Here is an 11,594-nt window from a genome sequence, read left to right on the forward strand (position 1 = left end):
AGAGACTGATCACCACCTGGCTACATCCTCCTTTCAGGCAGTTGTGGAGAGCAATAAGGTCTCCCCTGAGCCTCCTTTTCTCCAGACTACGCAACCTCAGCTCCTTCAGCCGTTCATCACGGGACTTGTGCTCCAGATCCTTCACCAACTTCGTTGCTCTTCTTTGGAGGCGCTTCAGCCCCGCAATGTCCTTCCTCAGCTCCTTCAGCCGTTCATCATGGGACTTGTGCTCCACCAACTTTGTTGCTCTTCTTTGGAGGCGCTTCAGCCCCGCAATGTCCTTCCTGAACCGCGGGGCCCTTTGCCAAGTTTGTGTTTCTATGCCAGGGGGGAGCTGGGCGCTGCGTGTGGATCTCGCGGGGCGAGCCCCCGAGGCGGCGGGCGAGGCTCCGGGGCTGGGGCCCGCCCCGAGCGCCGCGGGGCTCCCCGGGGCGGGCGGGCTGGCTCTCCTGGGAGCTGTCGCTGCTGTGGGTGTTGGAGGCGGCGTAAGGCGGAGGGAGCAGGGGCAGGCCCCTGGACTCTTTTGGGTGTTGTGTCAAATTATATGTGTCTTGTAGGAGAAAGTTGCTGCTGCAGGGTAGCGCACCTCGTCGTGGCCAAGGTGAAGGTGTGTAGTCCTCGCTCTTTTTTGCTTCTGGTTTGAGTGTTGTTTTCAATGCTCTTTACGCTCGGTATTAACGATAGTGCCTCCTGCCTCCGTAATAGTGCTCTTCCCAAGGAGTGAGTGTCTTCAGGTGTCAGTCTTGTGAAGGGAGTGGCTGGCAGTGAAACAAGAGGCATGGGGGCTGTCAGCATCCCAAATACACTGGGGTCGCTAGGAATCTGTTGTCTCTAACATAAACCTTGCCGAGTAGGCAAACACTAGTGATTTGGGAGTGGGAGGCTTTGGAGGTTGATAGCCTGAGAATTAAACCCTCCACTGAACTAGAAATTAAATACTTTATCTTTCTCCCCTCGGGGCAGCAATGTGCATTATTCTCCTAGGTGAGGGTCACCAAACAGAATCAAGTGCGTGGTGGGATTGGAAGCACTGGTCCAAATCCTTTCTGGTCACTGGGTCAGTGAGCTGCGTGTGTTATCTTAACTACAGAGAGGGCTACAAATGGGAAGAAGGAGAGGGAATAGTTTCAGAGGCAGTTTCTGAAAGCACTTGCAGCTTCAGTTAGAAGTTGTGGGAAGACTCCTGTGTTCTTTAGTGATCTGAAGGATTTAATGGAAACGCAGTGAGTTTACTGAGGAAATGTACTTTAATGTGCTTGAACTGCCTGAGAGCAACTGCTGGCAGGCTTGATGCTTTTGTGTTTATGCTGTGATGGAGCATTAAAGATCAAGCTTGAAGAACCTCTTGATTTGTCCTAGATTAATCATCTTGCAAATCAGAGGTTTGTTTCGTGCCTGCTGGTGCTGATGTGATCCATGGCAGCACAGTTTGTAGTGCAGCAGCTCCTGCTCAAGGGCAGAAGCTACTTCCCCAGAAGCATTTTAACCTCACTGCGTTCTTGCTCTAGGTTTGGCTCTCTTCATCCAAAGAGGTGGTAAGTCAAATGAGTTGCTCAAAAATGAAAAGCTGAAAAAGGGGAGGTTTGAGATGACAATAGCTGTTCTTTGGAACTTGCTTAAAAATGTTCCATGAACTGTGCTATTGCATGCTAGGAAACTATAGGGTTTGGTTTTTCCTCCTTGGTAGGCGAGAGTTAATTAGCTTAAGTTTGACTAGTCTGACCTTGGCAGCTGCAGTCTTCAGGAGTACTTGGGGCAGAAGAAGGTGAGGCCTAAATTAGTCTGTAGCTGTCAGGAAGCACCTGGCTACACAGAAACCTGGAAGACTTAAAATAAGAAAAGGGTATTAACACTGTTTTGAGTTGCATGACTGTAGAAGATCTGTAAGTATCTCCATGCTACAAAAGGCAGGTGGCTTAAGGAATCTTGTCACAGCTAATTGGAGCATTCTCTTGTACTTAATGTTCAGACAAGGCTGTGACTAGTCTGGTTAGTGAGAGTTTGGGTGTGGAAAGAGTAACATGAACTTAATATCCATCATCTGAATTTGTCCCAGGTCTTACAAGCTTGTTTGCCCTTCGCAAATGAGCAGAACTTGGGGCAAGTATGAACATTTCCAGAAAGGTAGTTTGGTTAGGCAGCGTCTCTGAAGAAGGGTAAAGTGTTGCTTACAAAGAATGGAGTGTCCATTGAATGCTGTTACCTGAGTTTGCAGTTGAAATTCTGTCCAGGATGTTGAAGAGCTGCAGCTTTTTGCAGGAGAAAAATATACTTGACCTGTATCCTGTGAGTGATAGATGCTGGATCATTTAGAAAGGAAAGCATTCTATGTGTAGGAAGAAATCTTGTATCTCTGACATAATTTAAGAGTTATCAGTGGACTGGATGTCTAAGCACTGAAACTAACACCTGAGGCTGTTCTACAGTTGTGTTAGTGGGAGACAGCAGTTTGAGCTTTATACGCATCATGAAACAACTTCAAAGCCTGCCTCTCAGATGTCATTTGCAGCTCATCTCACTTCTGTTGGTGCTGCTGATGACTTTTGCCTTAGCTTGTGTCATCGTTGGTAATTTCCATTTGACACAAACTACTTTCCTGAAGTAACTCTATCTCAACAACAACAAAAAAAAGAACAACGGCAACTTTTTTTTTTTTTTTGCCTGCACCAATAGAAAAGCTGTTGTCTCATTTCAGGTGAAAGAATTGCTGATAATCATTAATACATAGTTATTTCTGTCTAGTTTGTGTCTGTGTGAATGGACAGAAAAACAGACCCTAGGAATAGCTCTAGGAAGCATAAACCGCAGCTCTGACTTGTCTTTTTATATTCTATCTCCGTACAGTTTTTTTGGAGAAGAAAAGCCCTAAGATGGCAGGCAAAGGAAGCAGCAGAGCAGATTCCATGTCCTGCAGTGTACTGAACTGGGAGCAGGTCAGCCGTCTGCACGAGGTTCTGACAGAGGTGGTTCCCATCCATGGGCGGGGGAACTTCCCGACGCTGAAGATCACTCTGAAGGACATTGTTCAGACGGTTCGGGGCCGGCTGAGCGAAGCCGGCATTGTGGTCCACGACGTCCGTCTGAACGGTTCTGCAGCTGGTCACGTCCTGGTCAAGGATAATGGGCTGGGATGCAAAGACCTGGATCTCATTTTTCAAGTTTCTCTTCCAAGTGAGGCAGAGTTTCAGTTAGTTCGAGATGTGGTCTTGAGATCCCTCTTGAATTTCCTGCCAGAAGGAGTAAGCAAGCTGAAAATCAGTCCCGTAACACTGAAGGAAGCCTACATCCAGAAGCTGGTCAAAGTGTACACGGAGACTGACCGTTGGAGCTTGATATCGCTTTCCAACAGGCATGGAAAAAACGTGGAGCTTAAGTTTGTAGACTGCATACGGCGGCAGTTTGAGTTCAGTGTGGACTCGTTCCAGATCATTCTGGACTCCCTGCTCTTTTACTATGACTACTCAGAAACACCCATGTCGGAACACTTCCATCCAACTGTGATTGGGGAGAGCATGTATGGAGACTTTGAAGCAGCTTTTGATCATCTCCAGAACAAGCTGATAGCTACCAAAAATCCTGAAGAGATCCGAGGTGGTGGGCTGCTGAAGTATAGCAACCTCTTAGTACGAGACTTCAGGCCCATGGATAAGGACGAGATCAAAACGCTGGAGCGCTACATGTGCTCCCGATTCTTCATAGACTTCCCAGACATCCTGGATCAGCAGCGCAAGCTGGAGACCTACCTCCAGAACCACTTCTCCAAAGAAGAGAGGAGCAAGTACGACTACCTCATGATTCTGCGCAGGGTGGTGAATGAGAGCACCGTCTGCCTCATGGGGCACGAGCGAAGGCAGACTCTCAATTTGATTTCTCTGCTGGCACTCAAGGTGCTGGCAGAACAGAACGTCATCCCTAATGCCACTAATGTCACCTGTTACTACCAGCCAGCACCTTATGTCAGCGATGCAAACTTCAGCAACTACTACCTGGCAAGTGCCCCTGTGCTGTACAGCCAGTCCTACCCCACTTGGTTGCCTTGCAATTGATTGCTTCCCTCGAGTGCTCCTGGCTGGAGACTACTGAAAGCCAAGAGTGTAAATATAGACGAGTAATAAGTGTCAGTTGGATGTTCTCTAATGGAAACATGACTGTATCAGACTGTCCATTTCCTGGTGTGCAGTGGGATTATGCAGCCAGGTGACCTGCTATGAATCTTTAAGTGTATCTCTACAAATGCCAAAAAGCCTTATTACCTCTTCATCAGGGGAAGAGAACCAGCAGCCAGATGTTAAGAGGAACAATTGAGAAACTTTGTACTAGCTCTGGAAGTGGCTGTTAACGTGGGATCTAAGTGGAGTATTCAGTAAACTGGGTTGGTTAATTGACTGTAAAATGCCTTAAGCAGAAGCTGCTCCTGGAGTAGCAGCAAAACTCTGCTTTCTATTTCCTAACCTCATTACTCTTCCTCAGTCCAAGTTCTGGCCAAATTTCTCTTGAGCTAATTGTGCCAAGACTGGGCTCATGTTATGCTTGGGTCGCTTTCACTTGGTGTCTGTGTAGAGCTGGTAACAGCATGGATACTGTCTGTCTTGTAGAGGACATAAATGTTGTTTCCTGTAGTGCCTGTGGCGATGTGGTCCTGCCTTGAGTTCAAGACTAATTTATTGGAAGTTGAAGATAGTTTAGTAAGTCTATTCATAAAGCATAAGATGGTTAAATTTTTCTTGACTACAAAAACTTGGAAGGTGGCATTTCTAAAAACACACTAAAACATAATCTAAAACTTGGTAATGTAAAAAGTTCTTGAAAGGAGAAATTGAAGCTTTAAATAGAATTGGAGCCACAGTTTGAACAGTGAACTTGGAAAAATATTCTTGAGTCCAGCATGAAGCTAAAGCTTTTCTGACTATCTTTCAAGACAATTTTGGCACAGTTGGAAAGTAGCACAGCTCTTACTTTGGGGTTTGACCAGATTTTCTTCCTCACAGGTCTGCAGCAAAACCAACAAAAATCCCAAGTCACTATAAGTTGCAGGATTATATGCACTCCTGCCACAGTATGAATTCTGAAGTGCCTCCTAAAATGAATTTCTTATTGTCCAACTTCAGGCTGGTCCTGAAGGTTTGCCTTTCTGTCTCCACTGAGCATACTGGGTTATCCCTATCACCTGATCACTGTATGAGACAGCATTTTGAATGGTTAGGGTAAAATTCTTCCTTTTTACTGCTCTTAACCCTCACTTGAAGAGGTGTACAAACGCTAAGCAGAGCTCTCCACAGAAGCTGTATGTGTTGAAAGTCTGGGCCTGAGTTCAGAATAGTCCCTGGAAGAATATGCACTCCCTTGGAGGTACAGAGGGCTGATCTTCCTGAAGGATGTGTGCTGAACTTGCTGCTTTGAGACTCCTGGGCTTCATAAGGAAGGTTAAAAATTCCTCAATTATTTATGTAGTGGTGTTATTAACCGGATGATCTTCACTGAATTATAATAGTAGAATACATATAGCAATGATCTTGAGTTTTTGTTTAACCAGAGATGTAGACTAGAAAGGCAAATCTTAGAGCTATTTATTATGTGCTGGTGCAATGTTCAAGAATGCTTGTTCACTGAATCTTTTTTATTGCTTCTATAACTATTTATTACTGTTTCTGCAAGCTTGTAAGACCAAAGTGCCTGATCCAACAAATTATTAAGGCTTAGAAGGTAAAGCAGAAAGCAGGTGGAACACCAATGTTTGGTTGCTATTCAACGTGGAAAACAGCAGCAGCGCTGTGCTTAAATAAAAGTAAAAAATGCCTGCTTCTCAAAAGACCAAGAAGTTCTTTCCACTTTTCATAAGTACTTTGTAAAGACTGTCTCAACAGAGCAGTGAGGCTACTTCTCTGTTCAGACTTCATTTAGCTTAGGAAGGCAGGGAGGGACACAGTCTACCAAGTGGACTGTGTGTAGCTAAGCAGGCTTTGGCCTGCTGTTCCTGAACAGTTTTGATAGCAACTTCGGTAGCAAAATGACAAATAATTTGGTGGATTATATTGTGAGCTTTTTTCATTAAAGCTTCCTGATTAGTCAGCCAAAGTAGCTAAACTTGAAAGCAAAGCCACCTTTTTCATTAACTGTGGCTTGGACTTGGTGTGGTTTACAGACAAGACATCTGTCATCCAAGACTTTGACTTTTTAAAAACTATCATGATGCCAGTGTTGTCATATGTGTTAAACTTAGTGCAAGCTTACTGCTGGAATGCAGTCCTAGACAAGAATAACTCCTGCATGGAAAGCAATACTTGGCCTAGTATAGAGTGTCACTATAAAGAAGACTTAAGAGTTTGTAATTGCTGCCATCTCTTGCATAGATGTTTTTGAAGCCAGCCTATGCTATAGCCATTGCAGAAGTGAACAGTTGCCTAGAAGGGCTCAGACTCAGGTATCTGCCTTCTCTCTGATGTTATGTCTGATCTTTAGGAACTGTTTTTGTGCATTGGCTTGCATGGAAGAAGTGGTGAGATGCTTGGGAGGGGTCCTCACAAGCTGGAAACACAGACTTGTTTTATTAGTCTTTAATGCCTTGGCTGCTGGACATCAGGCCAGGTGCATCTCCTGGAAAAGGAAATGCTAGAGAAGGAGAAAAGGCTGGATTGGATTCCTAGTGAGACAGAGCTATGGAGAAGTTAAGTTTCCTGCCATAACTATTGTGCTTTTCTGATGTAACTTGATGCTGAGGCCTCTGAGGAAGCTCCGCATTGAGTTGCTGCTTTCTGAGCAGCTGCGTGGCTGGGTTTGAGCTTTGCAGGACTCCTGTGTTCCCTGTTTGGCTGTTAAGATGCTCTAGCACATGGGAAGTACTGATGCTCTGTAACCTGGCTCTTGGATACTAAACCCTTGAATGGTTAAATTGTATCCTGAAGCTGCACACTGCCTGCTGCATTGACCCGGGAGTACCTGGGATTGCTGGGGCACTGCGTGTCCCATTGCCTTCAAAACAATCCAGGCTTGGCAGCTAAAGCTGGTGTACTTGGTAGCTTTTCATCACTGCACTGCAAGCAGCCTACCCCTTTCTGTTTTGAGTGGTTCTGGCAGCTTGATGGTGCCGGTGGCAGTGGCTTAACTTGGGTTAGCTGGTTTGGGTTCAGGTTTGTGGTGACCCTTGTTGCAAGGGGTAATTTGAGAATGAGCACTGGGTAAAAGTGATGACCCTAGGCTGAGTCTAGGATGCCTGCTTGGTTCAGTCACTCCTCAGCACTAATAATGCCTCTGCAAATCTCTTCTAACCACTTGTGTGTCATGTGGGTCTTAGGGAGAGACTACTGTACTTCAGACTGTTACCTGATACATTCCCTCTGGGCAGTGGCATTAAAACAAAGCTGCAGTAACACTCAGTGCATCATTCCTCAGGATCAAGCTTCTACTAACTAAGCTGTGGTGTAAAATAGCTGTTTTCTTGGTGTAGCTTGTCAGCACTGCTGGACAAAGCCAGTCTGAGGTTCAGCACCTGTTGACAACATTTATTGCCAAGTTCCCCTTGACTTGCAGTTTGTTGTGACTTCCACTGTTAGATAGACTTTTTATTTGACAGAGATGCTACCAAAGAGACCTGGTAGAAGACTGTGTTTTAGTCACTTTGGTAAAAGTCCTGTGCTTATCCATGGTCACTGTAACAAGTTGTAATCTAAAGCATAGTTTGTGCTTACTTGGCTAAGGATTTAATTATTGCTGTGTTTGTCCTCAGCTCGGTCAGTCAATCACTGAGCTGGGGGTTTAAGACTACTGCTTGCTTCTGGACAACCATTTTTCAAAAGATCTTCATGCTTTCACTTAATCATCTCCTCTACATAGCAGTAGGTAGTATTTAAATCTAGTCCAAATACCTAGAGCTTTTTATTGAAACCTAAAGATTCATATTTTGGACTTGAGTTCTGGAGTTAAGCATTTGGTATGTGCCTGGGCTTTGTGGGTTCCCAATTCCTAGAATAACCACTGATGTTACTAGTGCTGTCTGCTTGTCACCATATGAGTAGCTGGGAAAAGGCCTCTTAGAAGAGAACCTGGACAAATTGCCTTAATCCTAAACTGTCAGTGTACTGATGGTACTTGTTTTCCATTCCTGTCACTCAGCTCAGTCAGGATTCTGTAATTGTTAGGCACAGGAATGAGCAGTAAGTTGACTGCAGCCACCAGCAGCTTGGTCTAATTTGGGCACTGGGAGAGCCAAATGAATAATACAACTTCTAGCCCTTACACCTAAGTCTTGCTCAATTGTTTCTTGAATACAGTTAAGTGTATTTCATAAATGTTCTTTATTTTCAGTGAAGCTAGATATACAGTGGGACATTGGTCTGTAGTAGAAACTTTGGGGGGAATGGTTGGTGCACTCTGGATTTTCTCACTTAAATGTCTGGATTGGGCTTGTCTCTCTGAATAAAACTGCACTTCCCATTGAAATTTAGAAGGCCTTTTTTTTCCTGTGTTTCTAATTATTTTTTACTATTCAAAGAAGTCAGCTCTTGGAAAACCTGTCTCGCATCTCTTTGGAAAAAGTGAAATTTTTTTTTTTTTTTCTTTCTCCCCCTCCCTCTGCTTTTAGCTGGCAAAACAGGGTACTAGAAATACTTGGATTTGTGATGAGCCCAGATGTGAGATTGGTCACAGTAACTTTGTCTACTGTTCTGCACTGTGGTGTTCACTTGTCATCCTTGGAAATTGGGGTTTGGACCTTAATGATGCTGAAATCCTTGTGCAAATAAACATATGCTAAACAACCCTTGCCTCAAGCTATTTTTGTATCTAAACAATGCTGACAAAGTATCTGTACAGCTTATTGACCAGTGGGTGTGCAGGTGCACTTGTGAGGTGAGTAGTAGTGTGGGGTACACAGTAATGCTTGCTTTAGATGCTATTTGAGGTACATGTTTAATATCTGCCTCGACTGATTGAAGATTAGTCAGTTAAGTGAGACATGATTAATCTTTCACTTTCATTATAGAGACAGCTTCTAGAGAACGATTTTTTTTCCTTGTCTGACCATCATCTGGTCTCAACTTTAAGACATGGTGAAACACAGACCTAGACCTGTTAGGTGGGGTCTGGTCTGAGCTAGAGCCTGCCAGTCTGTTCTGTGGCACACTCCATTTTATATGCTACTGCAAACTTCAACTCAAGACCCAAGGGGGTGAGAGACAAAGTCAGCAATTGTTCTTCAGGTTATTTACGAGTTGAAAGCCTTTGCTTTCATGCTGTCCTAAACACTGATGCTGCTATTAACCAATGGTCAGTGGGAGCTGAGCAGGTCAAAGCTAAGTACAAGCTAGGGCTGTGTGGTAGTCCTGCTGCTCCTGATCCAGAATAAAGAGTAAATGCTCTTAAAAAGTGTGCTTGCTTCTAATCCCCTCCAGAGCTCAGACAAACTCCAGCATCAGTTACGTATCTCTCACCCTGGAGAAATTCCAGTCTCCAGGACTTTGTAACACGTGCAGTGGAAAGGTCTGTGGAATTTAGAGGCAATGTGATCCCATGGAAGCAATAGTGAACCTTGTGTAGTCCCTTTTTGAGATCAAATTGCTTCCCTATGAACTTAAATAGAGAACTAATAATGCACCTGGGCAGCACACACCATCTGCTGTCACCTAAAACTCTCTTACCTTAACTCCTGTTTGTCACACCATGAAAGCTTTGGAGTTATTTTGGGTACCACCCTTATGTTTCTGGAAAACTAAACTCAGCTTTGCAGGGTCAGATAGTGAAGCTACAAAGTAGCTGTGCTTAGGCAAGTGCTGCCAGAGTACTCTGTATGTTCCATATAGAGCTTATATAATGGTAAACATTCAGAGGTGCTAAAGAAAGATGATTTTGCTCTATTGCAGTTGTATTGTTAGTGAAAATAAGTATCCTGTTCTGGTGTATCTGCTAGAACTCTGCATCGTGCTGTGCAAGATGAGCTCAGTATTGTCATGGGCTGCGAGGCATTAGACACATGGTAATCTACATTATTGTCATTATTCTGTTGTTATTTTCTCCTTCCTTCTGTGATGGAATATTTAATATTTTTGAAATCAAAGTATTCAAAGTGCCCTTACAGAGACAGAGTAGTTGGTCCTATGAAAGAGAAAAAAAAAAAATCTGTGCATTCCTGCTTATTTAACATTGCTTATTACATGTTTGTATATTTAGTTCATCAATACATTAAATGCCTGCAGTTGCTATTTTCAGCAGTAAAATTTTTATGTATCCAGCACATACCACTTGAATATTGGCATAAAACATGGCAGTTGTGTTTTGCTGCAGTAGCAGAGCTATAATCTGTTCTGCTTCATCTCAACGAGTTCCATATCCTATAGGCAAGACTGCCCAGCCAAGGGACTATTTAGCCTGCCAAACCTTAGTGATTTTCCTCCTAGGAAAGGGTTGAGTCATCATGATGGAAAAAAAGGCGAGTCTTGGCAAAAAGTGTGTGCAAAGCAGCTGCTGTAGCCTAAGCTGGTAGTTTGTGTATAGGATTAAGGAATCCTATACATTTGCTGGTGTTAGCCCTTTGACCCTTGGCTAAGTGGTTTAATTAACCAGCAGGAATGAGTTGTATAGGCTAGGCAAAATGCTGGGCTGTTTCTGTCACTGGTAAGTAGAGTAGAGGACAATCCATATCACCCCACTGCTTGGGGAATGGAGTAGTGCAAACTCTGGGAGAAGCCTGGCCAAGACAGAGGACTGGCTGGTCTAGTCTGTGCCAATAACCTTTTGTCACTGAGAAACCTCTGTAGAAACTCCTGCATTCTTCAGGAGACTCCCAAGGCTTGATTGCACCTCAGGCAACAGGAGAATTGTCCTCCCTTGCAAGAGAAGTGTCGAAGTATGAGAATTCTAATTTAGTCACTGCCTCCATGCAGCAAGGCAAATCTGAGAGTGCCAGATACGTGGAATGTGAATTACACCCACAGACTGGTCCCTTTGTGGGTGCCCTTCCTGCTTCAGAAGTGACTGTCCACCTGCAACAATTCCCTTCCCCACCCCCTCTCTATTGCTTATCTGAGAAACTTACTCTGAAAGCTATATCTGAATGTTCCTCCCTGAAAGCTAGTGCCCTGAGCTGGCCCTAAAGATAGTGGCCATGCATCGTGTACTGGGAGAACCTGTTCTACTCTTTGATTGTGGTCATTACTGAAAATTTCAATTGCGTTTTCACATTGGGCTTTGGACTTGATTGCTGCATCCTTATCAACAAGGCTGAGAAGTCCCAGATGCTTCCTGCCTGGGCTTTGGACTTCATCTTCAGCCTGTGGATTGCTGCATCCTTATCAACAAGGCTGAGAAGTCCCAGATGCTTCCTGCTATCCACTAACCTCTTCAGTTCTTGGATGAACTGCAGAAAATGGGCATTTGAAGCTTCATGTTGTACACATTTGGTACAGAAGCTGGAAATGTTTTCTTCTGTAACTTCCTTGTTCCTGTTTCTCGTGACCCAGCACCAGCTGTTAGCCCAGTGTTCTAGATACTCCCAAAAAATGATGCTCAGATTTTGAGCATCAAGCTCTTGATGTTTGTATCCATAAACTCTGCCTGCCATTGTTACCATGGCATGCCAAGTGCTTGTGCAGAGTCAGTTATCC

The 11,594-nt window shown here is 44.2% G+C and overlaps 1 protein-coding gene across 1 annotated transcript; it reads left to right on the forward strand.

The window, feature by feature from the left end:
- The first annotated feature begins 479 nt into the window (after positions 1-479).
- TENT5C (terminal nucleotidyltransferase 5C) lies at positions 480-8,753 on the forward strand. The gene is made up of 2 exons (XM_039718140.1): positions 480-607; positions 2,845-8,753. The coding sequence occupies exon 2, from the start codon at positions 2,871-2,873 to the stop codon at positions 4,044-4,046; it is 1,176 nt and encodes a 391-aa protein (XP_039574074.1). The 5' UTR covers positions 480-607; positions 2,845-2,870; the 3' UTR covers positions 4,047-8,753.
- The last annotated feature ends 2,841 nt before the right edge of the window (positions 8,754-11,594 follow it).

This window comes from Passer montanus, unplaced genomic scaffold (assembly GCF_014805655.1).
Source record: "Passer montanus isolate IOZ18808 unplaced genomic scaffold, ASM1480565v1 scaffold39, whole genome shotgun sequence".
Classification (NCBI taxonomy): Eukaryota; Metazoa; Chordata; class Aves; order Passeriformes; family Passeridae; genus Passer; species Passer montanus.

Excerpts from the sequence above, each read along its gene's own strand:
- TENT5C (XM_039718140.1), top strand. The coding sequence starts at position 2,871 with ATGGCAGGCAAAGGAAGCAGCAGAGCAGATTCCATGTCCTGCAGTGTA.